This window comes from Stomoxys calcitrans, chromosome 2 (genome assembly GCF_963082655.1).
Source record: "Stomoxys calcitrans chromosome 2, idStoCalc2.1, whole genome shotgun sequence".
In the NCBI taxonomy this organism is placed as follows: domain Eukaryota; kingdom Metazoa; phylum Arthropoda; class Insecta; order Diptera; family Muscidae; genus Stomoxys; species Stomoxys calcitrans.
In genome coordinates, this window is record NC_081553.1 from 84,763,997 (window position 1) to 84,779,932 (window position 15,936).

At 39.8% G+C, this 15,936-nt stretch overlaps 1 protein-coding gene across 1 annotated transcript in view; it reads left to right on the forward strand.

Moving 5' to 3' along the window:
• The window catches only part of LOC106089775 (guanylate cyclase soluble subunit beta-1), a 293,195-nt gene that overhangs the window by 185,411 nt on the left and 91,848 nt on the right, over positions 1-15,936 (forward strand). The window contains exons 8-9 of the mRNA XM_013255752.2: positions 6-117; positions 7,677-7,836. Of these exons, the coding sequence (XP_013111206.1) occupies positions 6-117; positions 7,677-7,836 (272 nt within the window). The remainder of the gene's footprint in view (positions 1-5; positions 118-7,676; positions 7,837-15,936) is intronic.

Consider the following 15,936-nt stretch of genomic DNA (forward strand, 5'->3'; position numbering starts at 1 on the left):
TGCAGCTCCTTTAATATCACCCGCAACGTTCTGCAAAATATTTCCTTTTCATCTGATATTCGATCGTCAAATGAAAATCGTTCAGGCTGGCAAATCCGTGTCAAGAGTCATACCAAGGTAAGTAAAATTGTGTAGGTAAATTTCTTTGAATTACTCTTAAGGACATTTTGATGAAGATATCCCGCATACGTATTATTTCAACCATGTGGTCCTCATGTGTGTGTGTGTGTTTTACAATGCATGCCATGGTACATAGTCATAGTCATTGTCATTTTACATCGTTATTGCAATAACTTGAAAAGGCACTATTGTTGGTCATGAAATTTCAGAAATGTACAAAAAATCCTTTAATTTTCCTTCGCCTTTTTAAAGGCACTATGCCAAGGAGGGCGAATAATCGTTTTACTGCTTTGTTTGTAACATGATGGAAATTATGAATTTTTGACTTATGAAGCACTGAGGAGTGACAAGGTTTTTGTACCCTCCACAATAGGAGGATGGGGGTGTACTAACTTAGTCATTCAGTTTGTATCACCTCGAACATTTTAAGTAAATCTAGCCATGACCGATCATCTGTCAGTCTCTCTGCCTCTCTGTGGAAAGCAAGCGAATTTTCGAAGGAGTAAACTGATATAAACCGATTCAACGATTTTACTTCTTGAGCCCCTAAAGAGCGGAATTCTTATGCGATTTGGGTGAAATATGGCACTTCCAACATATGTGTTATGCATGGTCTGAATCGGTCTATAACTTGATACGCTCGTAGCTCCCATACAAACTTATTTCCCGATTTTACTTCTTGCGTCCCTAGAGGGCCATGGATTGGGCCCAATTTGGCTGAAACTCTGCACAATGGTTCTCCTATAACGTCCAATATACTTGCCTAGGATGATTTGAATCAGTCTATATACTGATATAGCTCTAATAGCATATCCTTGTTTTCCAATAAAAAGACATCGGGGAAAGAACTTGACAAATGGGAAAAAATCGGTTCAGATTTGGATATAGCTTCCATATATATGTTCGTCCGACTTACAGTAATAATGCAATAAAATAGTCATTTGTTAACCGATTCTCTCGAAATTTTGCAGGAAGGATTTTCTTATGACTCTCAATATAACTGGTGAATTTTATAGAAATCGGTTCAGATTTGGATATAGCTCCTATATATATGTTAGTCCGATTTGCAGTCATACAACAATAAAATAGTCATTTGTTGACCGAATCTCTGTAAATTCGGCAGGAAGGATTTTCTTATGACTCTCAATATAACTGGTGAATTTTATAGAAATCGGTTCAGATTTGGATATAGCTTCCATATATATGTTAGTCCGATTTGCAGTAATACAGCAATAAAATGGTCATTTGTCAACCGATTCTCTCGAAATTTGGCAGGAAGGATTTTCTTATGACTCTTGATATAACTGGTAAATTTTATAGAAATCGGTTCAGATTTGGATATAGCTCCCATATATATGTTCGTCCGATTTGCAGTAATACTGCAATAAAATTGTCATTTTTTAACCGATTCTCTCGAAATTTGGCAGGAGGGATTTTTTTATGACTCTTGATATTACTGGTAAATTTTATAGAAATCGGTTCAGATTTGGATATAGCTTCCATATATATGTTCGTCCGATTTATAGTAATAATGCAATAAAATAGTCATTTGTTAACCGATTCTCTCGAAATTTTGCAGGAAGGATTTTCTTATGACTCTCAATATTACTGGTGAATTTTATAGAAATCGGTTCAGATTTGGATATAGCTTCCATATATATGTTCGTCCGATTTGCAGTAATACAGCAATAAAATGGTCATTTGTCAACCGATTATCTCGAATTTTGGCAGGAAGGATTTTCTTATGACTCTCGATATTGAAAGTGAATTTTATAGAAATCCGTTCAGATTTTGATATAGCTCCTATATATATGTTCGTCCGATTTGCAATAATACAACAATAAAATAGACATTTGTTGACCGAATCTCTTTAAATTTGGCAATAAGGATTTTCTTATGACTCTCAATATTAAAAGTGAATATTATAGAAATCGGTGCAGATTTGGTTATAGCTCCCATATATATGTTCGTCCGATTTGCAGTAATACTGCAATAAAATTGTCATTAGTTAACCGATTTTCTCGAAATTTTGCAGAACTGATTTTCTTATGACTCTCGATATTACTGGTGAATTTCATAGATATCTTTTCAGATTTAGGTATAGCTCACATAAATATATATCGCCCGATTTTCACTCCTAGACCCACTGCAAGCGCATTTATTGACCAATCTTCCCAAAATTGTGTACAACGCTTTCCACAATATCCATCAAGTTTGATCGAAATCGGTTCAGATGTAGATATAGCTCTCATCTCCCGTCATTTGTCAACCGTAGTTATAACATTTTGAACATACTTGCTTTTATCGAAATTTGATACAGTAATTTTAATAACCCATCTGAATACATCCCCCGAGGTCCATCAAAATTGGTTCAGAATTAGATATAGTCCCATTTTTGTATTTAAAGGGTAGGTGTAGGGTATTATAAAGTCGGCACCGCCCGACTTTTGCCTTTCCTTACTGGTTTACCTTGCATTTTCTTAATACGTTGAAGTGCCGTCCGCCAAAGGTAAAAGCACATCACACTATGGTTGGTGTGTTATAATCTCTAACTTTACTTTTCTATGATAAAATAAACATTTGACCATTAGGCTCAAATGATTGGACAGGTCAAGAAAGACAGCGCTTGTATACACCTCCAAATTAGGGGTTCAAACCGCGTGTGTATATTCTGCAAATGTCAGACATATAGTGCTATATGGTGTTGTGGTCTGGTGGACGGCACTTCAAAAGTCCAACTACTGTTCAATACTCAGCCGGATCCAAAGGATGGCTTGTTTGCGCATCACAGCTACACTGAGGAAGACACCATCTGACGCACTGAATTCAATGCTACCTTTAATTCCTCTGTGCTTTGAGGCTAGATAAATTGCTGCGATCACTGCCGTGAGGCTAAGAGAGCTTTCTCTTTGATCATGCGATGGCTACTAACACTGTTTTCATTGATCTGATAGAACAGATCAGAACTACAATATCCCTGGTACTAGCTTTTACATAGACTTCTATACGGATGATTCCAAACTAGACGACCAAGTGGGTCGTTTGCGGGGTTTTTTTGGGAAAGTTGTACACCCCCAGAAAATTGGTCCCGACAGTGGGTATCGTGCTCCACTCCCCAATACTCAAATACCTTTATTGCAAAAGTCAGCAAATATGCCCGGTTTGGGGTCCTTAAAACTATCGATATCGAGGTCCACTGCCTTGAAGACCCAAATTGTCTTGGTGAGCAACTACGTTCGATTTGGGACTTGTTATGGTGGTGTAACGTCTCCTAGACAGTTGGTCCCCAATGTTAATATCAGATTCGTGGTGTACTCTCAAATACCTTTCATTTGAGTTCCATATTGCCATAGTCGGAAAAATTACCGATTTGGGCAATGGGGCGGCCACACGATGACTTGGTCTTGAAAACCTCTTATTTGAGCCCTGTATTGCATTGGCCAGCAAATACTTATGTGGGTGGTGTTATGGGTGTGGGTTAGCCCCATCGACACTTTTCCCGAATATTGATATCAGATTCGTGCTTTACTCTCATAAACATTTCATTTGAGCCCCATATTGCTATGGTCATATATTTGTCCCTCCCTCTTTGGGGAGGGGCGACCCCCCAAACACTTGGTTCCACATTTGGATATCAGATTCGTATTCTACACTCAAATACCCTTTTTAAGCCCCATATTGCCATGGTCAGTAAATAAGTTCTGTTTGGGGGGCTGTTTTAGGGAAGGGGTGCCCCCAGGAACTTGGTCCCACATTTGAATATCAGATTCGATTGAGTCCCATAATGCCATGGGCGGTAAATATGTCCGCTTTAGGGGTGTTTTGAAGGTTGGGGTGGTCCCCCAAACACTTTTTTTGCTTTTTTTTCTGCCAGCGAACACGCAGGTGATGTCCCCTATGAATGCAGTGCATTGCGTTGGCGTGAGGAAATTTGGAATTGGAGGGGGGGAAAAGGATGTAGTGTTTATTGACATTTGTCTTAATTCTTTGGATGTCAAAGTGGGTGGGAAAAACATCAGCTGAAAGTCGATTCCACTTACGAACGGTTCGGGCGAAATAAGAATTCTCTCTATAATGCATTGTGCGGTCTGCTGGCCAATCAATTACAAACGGGTGTGAGTTCCTGGAATGTCTAGTATCCCTGGCATATATCCTTACATCAGGAATAAGGAGACTAATATCAGGCGAACACACACCATGAAAGTACCGATAGAACAGCGCCAAACAACCCACATTGCGACGATGATGAAGGGAGGCAATAGAGTTGGATACCCCACTGTCCCCAATCAACGCCATCGCTCTCCCCTGTACACGGTCCAGTAGCACCAGGGATGATTTTGAAGCTCCAGCCCATACATGTGAGTTGAACTCCATTTTTGGCCTTATGAAAGTGGTGTAGATGTTAAGAAGATCAGACGGAGTGAAGTAATTCTTACACCGTTTAAGGAAGCCTAAACACTTGAATGCTTCTTTCGACACTTCGAATACATGTTTAGCCCAACGGACATCACCTTGTATTTTCATGCCCAGAACATCAAGAGCTTCTGATTGCTCAACATCTACACCGTTGACAAAGACAAAGATGATGGTAATGGGTCAGCGAATCGATTGTGTGACAACAAGCAGCACTGAGTCTTTCGTGCATTAAAATCTACTCGATTCATTCGACCCCACTCAGAAATGACCAGCAAATCCTGGCAGAGTGTATCGTCCTTAACCCGCCTCTTGTCCTCAATCTCTCGAAGACTTGGCCTATGGTCGAATGAGTACGAATGACAGAGATTACTGTCATCCGCAAATGAGTAGATCGGATTCGATGTCTGACCCAACAGATCTTTGATGACAATTAGAAAAAGAGAAGGAGAAAGAACAGAGCCCTGGGGTACACCTGCCGTCAATTTGCGCTCATTCGATGAGAACCCATCTATAACGACTCGAATAGTGCGATCTTTGAGAAAGCTCGAAATAAATCGAACGAAGCCATTACCGACACCAAATGCGACAAGCTTTGATAGTAGTGCACCGTGCCAGACCCTATCAAATGCATTGGAGATATCCAGAGCCACAACCTCTCCTCTCACCAAACTGGTGGATTGAGCGACTCCAACGTTCCGACAGAAGTGCCATGAGGTCACCCGTAGAGCGATTTCTGCGGAACCCATACTGTTGGTCGCAAAGAAGGCAATTAGACTCTAAATACCTCACAAGATGGTGATTAACTATGCTTCTTTGGGAGCATAACGCAATTGGCCAATAGTTCGAAGGGTCCGACAATTGGATATCAGATACGACAATTGGATATCAGATACGTTTTCTACTCTTAAATACCTTTCATTAGAGTCTCATATTTTCGTCATTGATATATATATATATATATTTGGTAGGTTTTAGGGGTGGGGCGCCCCCCCTAGGTATCCCATTCGAAATTTGAATACGAAATTTTCGTTTGTAGGTTACTATAAGAAAGCACACAAAATTTCGCTTAAATCGCACCACCCATCTCCGAGATCTGGCGTTGCTGAAAATTAGGGTAAGGGGGAGGATCCGCTCCCCCTTCAGGTATCAAAAGATGTAGTACCCTATTTTCACCTCGGTATCATTATGCACTATCAGTGAAAATTTCAAGAAAATCAATTCGGTAGTTTCCGAGTCTATAAGGAACACACAAACAAACAAACCTACAAATAAACACAAATTGATTTTTATACCCTCCACCATAGGATGGGGGTATACTAATTTCGTCATTTTGTTTGTAACACCTCGAAATATGCGTCTAAGACCCCATAAAGTATATATATTCTTGATCGTCGTGACATTTTAAGTCGAACTAGCCATGTCCGTCCGTCTGTCTGTCGAAAGCACGGGATTGTAAATGGGCCAAATCGGTCCATGTTTTGATATAGCTGCCATATAAACCGATCTTGGGTCTTGACATCTTGAGCTTTTAGAAGGCGGAATTCTTATCCGATTTGACTGAAATTTTGCACATAGTGTTTTGACATCACTTCCAACAACTGTATGGTTCAAATCGGTCCATAACCTGATATAGCTGCCATATAAACCGATCTTGGGTCTTGACTTCTTGAGCCTCTAGAGGGCACAATTCTCATCCAACTTGATTGAAATTTTGCACATGGTGTTTTGATATCACTTCTAAAAACTGTGCGAAGTATGGTTCAAATCCGTCCATGTTTTGATATAGCTGCCATATAAACCGATCTTGGGTCTTGACATTTTGAGCTTTTAGAAGGCGGAATTCTTATCCGATTTGACTGAAATTTTGCACGTGGTGTTTTGATATCACTTCTAAAAACTGTGCGAAGTATGGTTCAAATCGGTCCATAACCTGATATAGCTGCCATATAAACCGATCTTGGGTCTTGATTTCTTGAGCCTCTAGAGGGCGCAATTCTCATCCAACTTGACTGAAATTTTGCACATGGTGTTTTGATATCACTTCCAACAACTGTGCTATGTATGGTTCAAATCGGTCCATGTTTTGATATAGCTGCCATATAAACCGATCTTGGGTCTTGACTTCTTGAGCCTCTAGAGATCGCAATTCTCATTCAATTTGGCACAAAATTTTGTACAACGGCTTCTCCCATGGCCTTCAACATGCAAATTGCAATATGCTCTGAATCGATCTATAGCTTGACACAGCTCCCATATAAACCGATCTCCCGTTTTTTCTTCTTGAGCCCCGAATCGGACTAAAACTTTATACAGCTCCTTCTCCTGCTCCTCCGTCCATATTCATTATTCTTTGTTTGCCTAAAAAGAGATACTGCGCAAAGAACTCGACAAATGATGCATGGTGGAGGGTATATAAGATTCGGCCCTGCCGAACTTAGCACGCTCTTACTTGTTATATGTAAAATTACTCAGCTTTATGTAGATTTGACAGATTTCGCTTATAGACCTGTCAGATAAACCTTTTTTAAGGCTTCATTAAGTTTTGTAAATACGGCCGTTTGTACGTTGACATAAAAATTCGCTTGCACTCTTTGCTTATATCGCTGAACTGGAAATTTATTTCACTAATCCGAACTACGGTTAACTGAAAATAACTGATAATTAAAATCAAATTTATGAATGTTTAGCGTTTCACTTATCCGGTGTCGACTGTTGACAAATTTCCCAATTTACTTCTTAGGTTCATAAAAGGTGAATTTTTCTTTGGATTTCAATAAAATGTGAATAACGTATATGAACGTGGTGTTGGGTACCCGAAGTTCGACCCGGTCGAACTTAATGCGTATTTGCTTGTATTTCTTCTGCTTTTGCTCCTTGAAATACTAAGAAGATTTCATAATGTACCAATATGTGTGTAAGATTTTACCCATACAATATGGCTGTCTTACTTTGCTATGTTAAGGTGTTCATGTGTATGTTCGTCCTTTATACCTTCTGTTTAGTAGTTTTGAAATTGATGTCATTTTAAGCATTCGCCTTTCATATGTACCTGTGTATTTTTTTCATCTTGAATTTATGTTGTCCTTTTCTTTATACTCTTCTTCTTGTTCTTCGTCTTTTTCGCTTTCCGTTTCCTTTAGAGTGGCCGATGAGAATTGTTCAATACTGGAAGTACTCGAAGCTATACGTCCTCATTTACAGTTGACATTCGAAAATGTATTGGCCCACATTAATACCATCTATGTGCTGCAGACACGTCAAGGTGCCATGGGCAAGCATGAACGTTATCTGAGACTGAAGGTAAGTACCCAATGCCAGTTCTACAAAAGAAAGAAGCGAGCCCTATGAATTGAATTGCAGTAATGTGATAATGTATTAGGGGGAATTGTAAGTAGTTTTGTAGTACAGAACAAACATTTTAGTTTTAGATAAAATGATTAAACAATTAAGAAAATTTAAAGTATTGAAAATTCTAGGAAAAAATCGGGCGAGGCACAAATATGAAAGATAATACGAATAAAGTACTCCTAGAGTAAAATCTGGAAATGGATATATATGGGAAATATATCCGGTTCTTAACCGGTTTCCATTATTCTTGAAATGTATATTGGAAATCATCCTGCAAAGTTTAAACCAGATAGAATTGGGTTGCCCAAAAAGTAATTGCGGATTTTTTAAAAGAAAGTAAATGCTTTTTTAATAAAACTAAGAATGAACTTTAATCAAATATACTTTTTTTACACTTTTTTTCTAAAGCAAGCTAAACGTTACAGCTGATAACTGACAGAAGAAAGAATGCAATTACAGAGACACAAGCTGTGAAAAAAATTGTAAACGCCGAATATATGAAAAATCCGCAATTACTTTTTGGGCAACCCAATAGATAGTATTTAAGCCCAAGAATACAATATTTGGTCCACTTACAATCCCAACCGACCTACTGGCTGGCCCGAAGGTCTTAGTTACACCCTTAAGTGTTTGCGGCCCCCTTTTGACATAGTCCAAATTTGAAAATCATTGACATTGGTATTTAACTCTCAAATACCTTTCATTACAATGCTATATGTTCCGGTTTGGTATAAATGTTCATTTGGGGCATAATTTTGGGGTGGGGCAACCCCCGGCAATTGACCCAAATCTTTATATAAGTTTCATATTCTATTCTTATATACCTTTTGTTTGAGTCCCATATTGTCCCATTCGGTCTACATGTTTATTTGGGGCATAATATTGGGGTGGGGCTACTAGACTGGGAATAGATCCCAAAACTTCATATACATTTCGTGTTCTACTCTCAAGTACCTTTCGTGTGAATCCCAAATTGTCCCAATTACATGTTCGGTTGTGAATGGTTTTTTGGGCTGGGTCGTGACCTCAAATTTTTAGTTAAGTTTTGTATTCTACCTCCAATTATCTTTCATTTGATATACCATTAGATAAGCATGTCATTTTTGGGCGGTGCGGCGGGCCCTCCGACACGTGAGTTCGAATTGTTATATCAAGATCGTGCTCTACTCTTAAATACCTTTCATTTGATACCCATTTTATCCCAATCGGTAAACATGCCATTTTTGGGCGGCTTTTGGGAGTGGGACGGTCCCCCGATACTTGAGATCAATTTGTTAATAAAAGTTCGTATTCTACTTTAAATACTTTTTATTTCATACCCATATTGTCCCAGTTCGTAAACATGTCCGCTTTTGGGATAGGGCATCCCCCTCGTTTTTTTGCCCCAAAGTTTGTTATCAATTTTGTGTTTATGGGTTACTGTAAGAGGGCATAAAAAATTTCGCTAAATTCGGTGCATCCAACTCCGAGATTTCGAGTTTTTGAAAATTGGTATAAGGGAGAGGGTTAAGCTCCTCCCAGATATCACAATATGAAGTAAAATGAAATGAAATGCATACTCGGAACAAACAATCAAACAAAGCGCAATTTGGGACAGTGTGGCAGCAGCATACTCCACTCGACTGACCCAACTGCTTGATAAAAGAAGTCCTTGTTTCGATTTTATAATGGCGCAGTGGCAAACTATTGCCCATTCTATGGAAAATGGCGCGAAATCCGTACTTGGATACCGGAAGCCTCCTCCAAGAAACTCATGGTACGACCAAGAGTGTCGAGATGCTACTGAAGCCAAGAATGCAGCATATAGAGCAACCCTGCAATCAGTAGCAACGTGCAAGATGAAGGAGAAGTATCGGAAGAAAAGGAGAGAGGAGAAACTCTATTCCGCAGAAAGAAAAAGGAAATGGAAAGACGTGAGTGTGAGCGACGTGAGATGAACAGAAGTCAGAATGAAGTGCGGAAATTCTACCAAAGAATTAAACATCAAACCGATGGCTTTGGTGCAGGCACATCTTCCTGCAGAGACAAAGAAGGAAGTCTGGTAACTGACACAGTTAGCATGCTGAGGATATGAAAAGAACATTTTACCCAACTGCTAGTGTCCGATGTTGGCGGTGAAGAGGCTACCGCAGAACAAAATCCCTGATGATGGTAAAGAATGTTTACCTTCTGGTCAGAATGAGGTTCAAGTAGCTGTGACCCGATTGTAGAACAACAAAGCAGCAGGAGCCGACAGGTTACCCGCTGAACTATTTAAGACCGGAGGCGACACGTTGATAAGACGTATGCATCAGCTTATCTGGCTTGAAGAACGCATACCCGCTGATTGGAACCTCAGCATACTATGTCCCGTACACAAGAAGGGAGACAAGACTACAGAGGAATAAGTCTCCTCCCCATCGCACACAAGATACTCTCGAGCGTACTGTGTGAAAGATTAAAACCTAAAGTCAGTGAGATAATTGGGCCCTATCAATGCGGTTTTAGACCTGGTAAATCCACCCTGCGCCAAATCCTGGAAAAGACCCGAGAAGGACAAATCAACACCTAACATCTCTTTGTTGACTACAAAGCCGCCTTCGATACCCCTTTACGTTCAAAGGTATTTCAAGACATGTCTGAGTTTGGTATCCCTGCAAAATTAATAAGACTCTGCAGGATGACACTTGCTGATACGCGTTTCTCAGTAAGAATAGGAAAAAATCTCTCCGAACCATTCAATCCCAAACGGGGTTTGAGACAAGTAGACAGCCTATCGTGTGATCTCTTGAATATCCTGCTGGAGAAGATCATTCGAGATGCAGGACACACTAATCACAAGAGAACACATGCTACTCGTCTTCGAAATCATGAGTCGGTCACCGGATAGTAGTAACTGCAGACCTTGAAATAATCGAAAGAGAGTCAGTGAAAATGGGTCTGACATTAAATGGAGATAAGACGAAATGGATGGTTTCAACTCCCAAAAAGCCTTGCACAACCGAGCAGATAAAGAAAATGGAGAAAGTTGGGAACCACAACTTTGAGATAATCAGTAACTTTATCTACCTCGGCACCACCATAACCCAAACGAATGACACCAATTTCGAGATTAAGCGAAGAATAATACTGGCAAAAAAATGCTACTTTGGACTAAGTAAGCAGTTTAGAAACAAGGCCACCTCTCGACAGACGAAGACTACGCTACACAAGACACTGATGCTACCAGTTTTCTTATATGGTTCTGAGGCATGGGTACTTGTGAAAGCAGATGAGGCAGTGCTTGGAGTATTTGAGAGAAATATAGGCGACTTATGAATCACGAGCTGTATGAACGGAATGACGACGATAGCATAGTTACACGCATCAAAATACAACGGCTGCGTTAGCTAGGTCATGTTGTAAGAATGGATGAAGAAGCTCCAGCAAAGAAGTCTTTTGAAGGCAAACCCGGTGGTACACGCAAACTGGGAAGACCAAAAGCCCGATGGAAAGATCAGGTGGTGGGAGACACCTCGAAACTTGATGTCAGAGATTTTAGAATGAGCGCAGAAGATCGAGGTGCTTGAAATGCTATTCTGCGTTCGTCTAGTGGAACAAATGTTCTGTCATAGCTAGCATGGTGTTGTGTTAGGTCCTTCGACTTCTAAACTTGTCATTCTGTTTGTTACACTTCGAAATAATGGTCAAAGACCCCATAGAGTATATATTGGGTTGCCCAAAAAGTAATTGCGGATTTTTCATATAGTCGGCGTTGACAAATTTTTTCACAGCTTGTGGCTCTGTAATTGCATTCTTTCTTCTGTCAGTTATCAGCTGTTACTTTTAGCTTGCTTTAGAAAAAAGTGTAAAAAAGTATATTTGATTAAAGTTTATTCTAAGTTTTATTAAAAATGCATTTACTTTCTTTTAAAAAATCCGCAATTACTTTTTGGGCAACCCAATATATTCTTGATCGTCTCGACTTTCTGAATCGATCTAGCCATGTGCGTCCTTCCAATTGTCGAAATCACGATATCGGTTGAACACGTAAAGCTAACCGCTTGAAATTTTGCACCGATATATAATATTGATGTAGGTCATTGGTAATGGCAAATGGGCCATATCGGTTCAGAGTTAGAAATAGTCCACATGTAAACCTATCGTACGATTTGACTTCTTGAGCCCCTAGAAGCCGAAATTTTTGTTCGATTTGGCTGAAATTTTGCATGCATTGTTCTGGTATAATTTTCAACTACTGTGCGAGCTACAGTCCAAATTTGTCTATAACCTGATATAGCTCCCCTATAAACCTTCTTGAATCTTTTCAAGCCGAAACTTTTGTCCGCGTTTGCTGAAATTTTGGGTGTTGTGGTCTGTTGTGACTTTCAACAACTGCGCCAAATATGGTCCAAATAAGACTATAACTTGGTATAGCTCCCATATAAACCGATCTTCCGACTTGACTTCTTGAGCTCTTACAAGCCGCAATTTTTATCCGATTTGGCTGACATTTTGCGTGTTGTGGTCTGTTGTGTCTCCCAACAACTTTGCCAAATACGGTCCAAATCGGTCTATAACTTGATATAGCTTTCATATCAACCGATCTCCCTCCCTATTTGACTTTTTGAGTCTTTACAAGCCCCAATTTTTGTCCGATGTGGCTGAAATTTTGCATGCGGTATTCTATCCCGACTTCCAACAACTGTGCCAAATACGGACCAAATCAATCTATAACCTGATATAGCTCCCATGTACACCGGTCTCTCGATCATCCTTGTTCGATTCCTAGAAGCTTTTTATTTTTGCTGTTTTGACAGAAGTTTGGTATGTAGAATAAAATTATGCGCTCTAATTAAATTTCTTTTGTATACATTTTTAGCAGAATCCATGATGGTGGGTTCTCAAGATTCGGCCCTGCCGAATTTAGTACGCTTTTACTTGATTCAATGTGGCCCGGATCAGTCCAGATTTGGATATAGCTGCCATATAAGACCGATCTCTTGATTTATGGTCTTGGCCCCATAAAAGGCGCTTTTATTATCCGATTTCGCTGAAATTCGACACAGTGACTTATGTTAGGCTTTCCGACATCCATTTTCTATATGATTCAGATTGGTCTATATTTGGACAAAACTGCCAAAAAACCAATATTGAACCAAAATTGAACAAAGACTTGTATATATATAGACCTCCCAATGTCCGTGCCGAATTTGGTCCAAATTGGTCCATATTTGGATATAGCTGCTATGGGTGCATAAATAATGCATTTTCATCGGATTAATACGAAAGGTGGTTTACATATATGCCCGAGGTTATAGGCACTCATAGTTCGGCCTGGCCGAATTTAATGCCTTTTTACTTCTTTTGAATAAGGTGGTGTAAATATATCTCAAAGTCTCGAATGTCATGCATCTTCCCATACACCCCACCTCATCCAAAATGTAATTCTTCTTTTCCATGAAGATTATATACAAACGTCTACATTTTTAGGCATCATCTCATGTTGCCAGTTTTATAAATAACATACAAAATGGTTCACATTAAACTTTAGCTTAAATTACAGCAATATTTTGTGTTTTTCTCTGGCCCTTCTTTAAAAATATTTTATCATTGGAGATGACTGCTGTAACCACGAAAAGTGACATGTTTTTGACATTGATGTCTACCGCAACTGTCTGGTTATATGTATTTCACACTCAAATAATAGTCTCTAACAGGCGCAATCTTAGAAAGTAGCTTTTAAATGAGCGCCAATGGTGGGGAATGGGGGACTAAAATGACAAGGGCTGGTTTCGGTTGGTTGGTTGGTTAGCTGTTTGTCGCCTATATGAGATGTTTTATTTTCTCCGTTTTTTAAGGACATCTTTAAGAGGCCATGTTTTGCTCTATCAACGCCGAATGTGCGGAGGAAGGGCGGGGGTGCGGTGAAAAAGGAAAATTGATAAAAAGAAACGAGACCCTTATTCGAATGAATAAACGAAGGCACATGGAAGTGAATTGTAATGAAAGACATACACAGCATACATTTGGGAAACAATCTTCCAAATTTAGAATATATTGAAATAGCAACATATGTGCGTGATTTATGGAGTCCTTCAACTTATGAGTTGGCAAAATGGTTCTGTTAAAAAATTCGTAGCACGTGTTAATCATATCCGAAAATAGAATTATTTGAATTAACATCAAATATGGATTGATGGCAAACTCTTGAGTGCTTTAAGGGTTCTATTGATATTTGGGGTTGGATTAACTTTAGTGTGATTGCGGATTTCTGTCGGTATCAAAAAATAATAGGGCAGTCTGAAATCTTAGCATTGGTAAGTAACTTGGTTTCACTTACACAGTATGGCTAAGCAAGTACTGTCGGAAAGGCTTAAGCACACTGTTGCCAACTACATAGATGTTGTTCATTGATCGCTTGTGGATCAGAAAATGAAACTACAAAGGACTCAGGTGCCCTTCCTTTTACCGTAGCTACAGTATTGTCCACCTATGACGCTGAACACCTGGGTTCAAATCCTGGCGGGAACATCATGCAAATTTTCAGCAGTGGTTATCCCCTCCTAATGCTGGCGAAATTTGGAAGGTAATGTACTATTTGTTATGGTAGCCATGTAAAAACTTCTCCATAAAGAGGTGTCGCACTGCAGCACGCCGTTCGCACTATAAAGAAGAGGTCCCTTATCTTTACTTTACTTTAATTGGCTATGACAGAATATTTGTTTTACCAGCCGAACGTAGAATAGCGTTCCAAGCGCCTCGATCTTCTGCGCTCATTCTATAAATCTCTGACACCAAGTTTCGAGGTGTCTCCCACCACTTGATCTTTTCATCGGGCTTTTGGTCTTCCCAGTTTGCATGTACCACCGTGTTTTCCTTTAAAAGACTTCTTTGCCGGAGCTTCTTCATCCATTCTGACAACATGAGCTAGCCAACGCAGCCTTTGTATTTTGATGCGTGTAACTATGCCATCGTCGTCATACATCTCGTGGTTCATACGTCGCCTATATTCTCCGTTAATGCAAACTGGTCCATATATTTTACGAAGAATCTTTCTCTCAAATACTCCAAGTACTGCCTCATCTACTTTCACAAGTACCCATGCTTCAGAAACATATAACAGCACGGCTAGTATCAGTGTCTTGTATTGTGTAATCTTCGTCTGTCGAGAGGTGGCCTTGTCGCCTGCTTACATAGTCCAAAGTAGCATCTATTTGCCATAATTATTCTTCGCTTAATCTCAAAACTGGTGTCATTCGTTTCGGTTACGGCGGCGCCGAGGTAGATTATATTACTGACTATCTCAAAGTTGTGGTTCCCAACTTTCTCCATTTTTTTTATCTGCTCGGTTGTACAAGGCTTTTTGGGAGTGGAGGCCATCCATTTCGTCTTATCTCCATTTACTGCCAGACCCATTTTCACTGACTCTCTTTCGATTCTTTCAAAGGCTGCAGTTACTACTTCCGGTGACCGACCTATGATATCGATATCGTCGGCATAGGCAAGTAGCATGTGTTCTCTTGTGATTAGTGTGCCATAGGATATTAAAGAGATTACACGATAGGCTGTCTCCTTGTCTGAAACCTCGTTTGGTATTAAATGGTTCGGAGAGATTCTTTGCTATTCTTACTGAGTAACGCGTATCAGCAAGTGTCATCCTGCAGAGTCTTTTAATTTTGCAGGGATACCAAACTCAGACATGGCTTGAAATACCTTTGAACGTAGAGGAGTATCGAAGGCGGCTTTGTAGTCAACAAAGAGGTGGTAGGTGTTGATTTGTCCTTCTCGGGTCTTTTCCAGGATTTGGCGCAGTGTGAATATCTGGTCTAGGGTGGATTTACCAGGTCTAAAGCCGCATTGATAGGGCTCAATTATCTCATTGACTTTAGGTTTTAATCTTTCACACAGTACGCTCGAGAATATCTTGTATGTGATGTGGTGGAGGCTTATTCCTCTGTAGTTGGCACATTTCGTCTTGTCTCCTTTCTTGTGTACGGGACATAGTATGCTGGGATTCCAATCATCGGGTATGCGTTCTTCTAGCCAGATTGCACAGATGAACTGATGCATACGCCTTATCAGCGTGTCGCT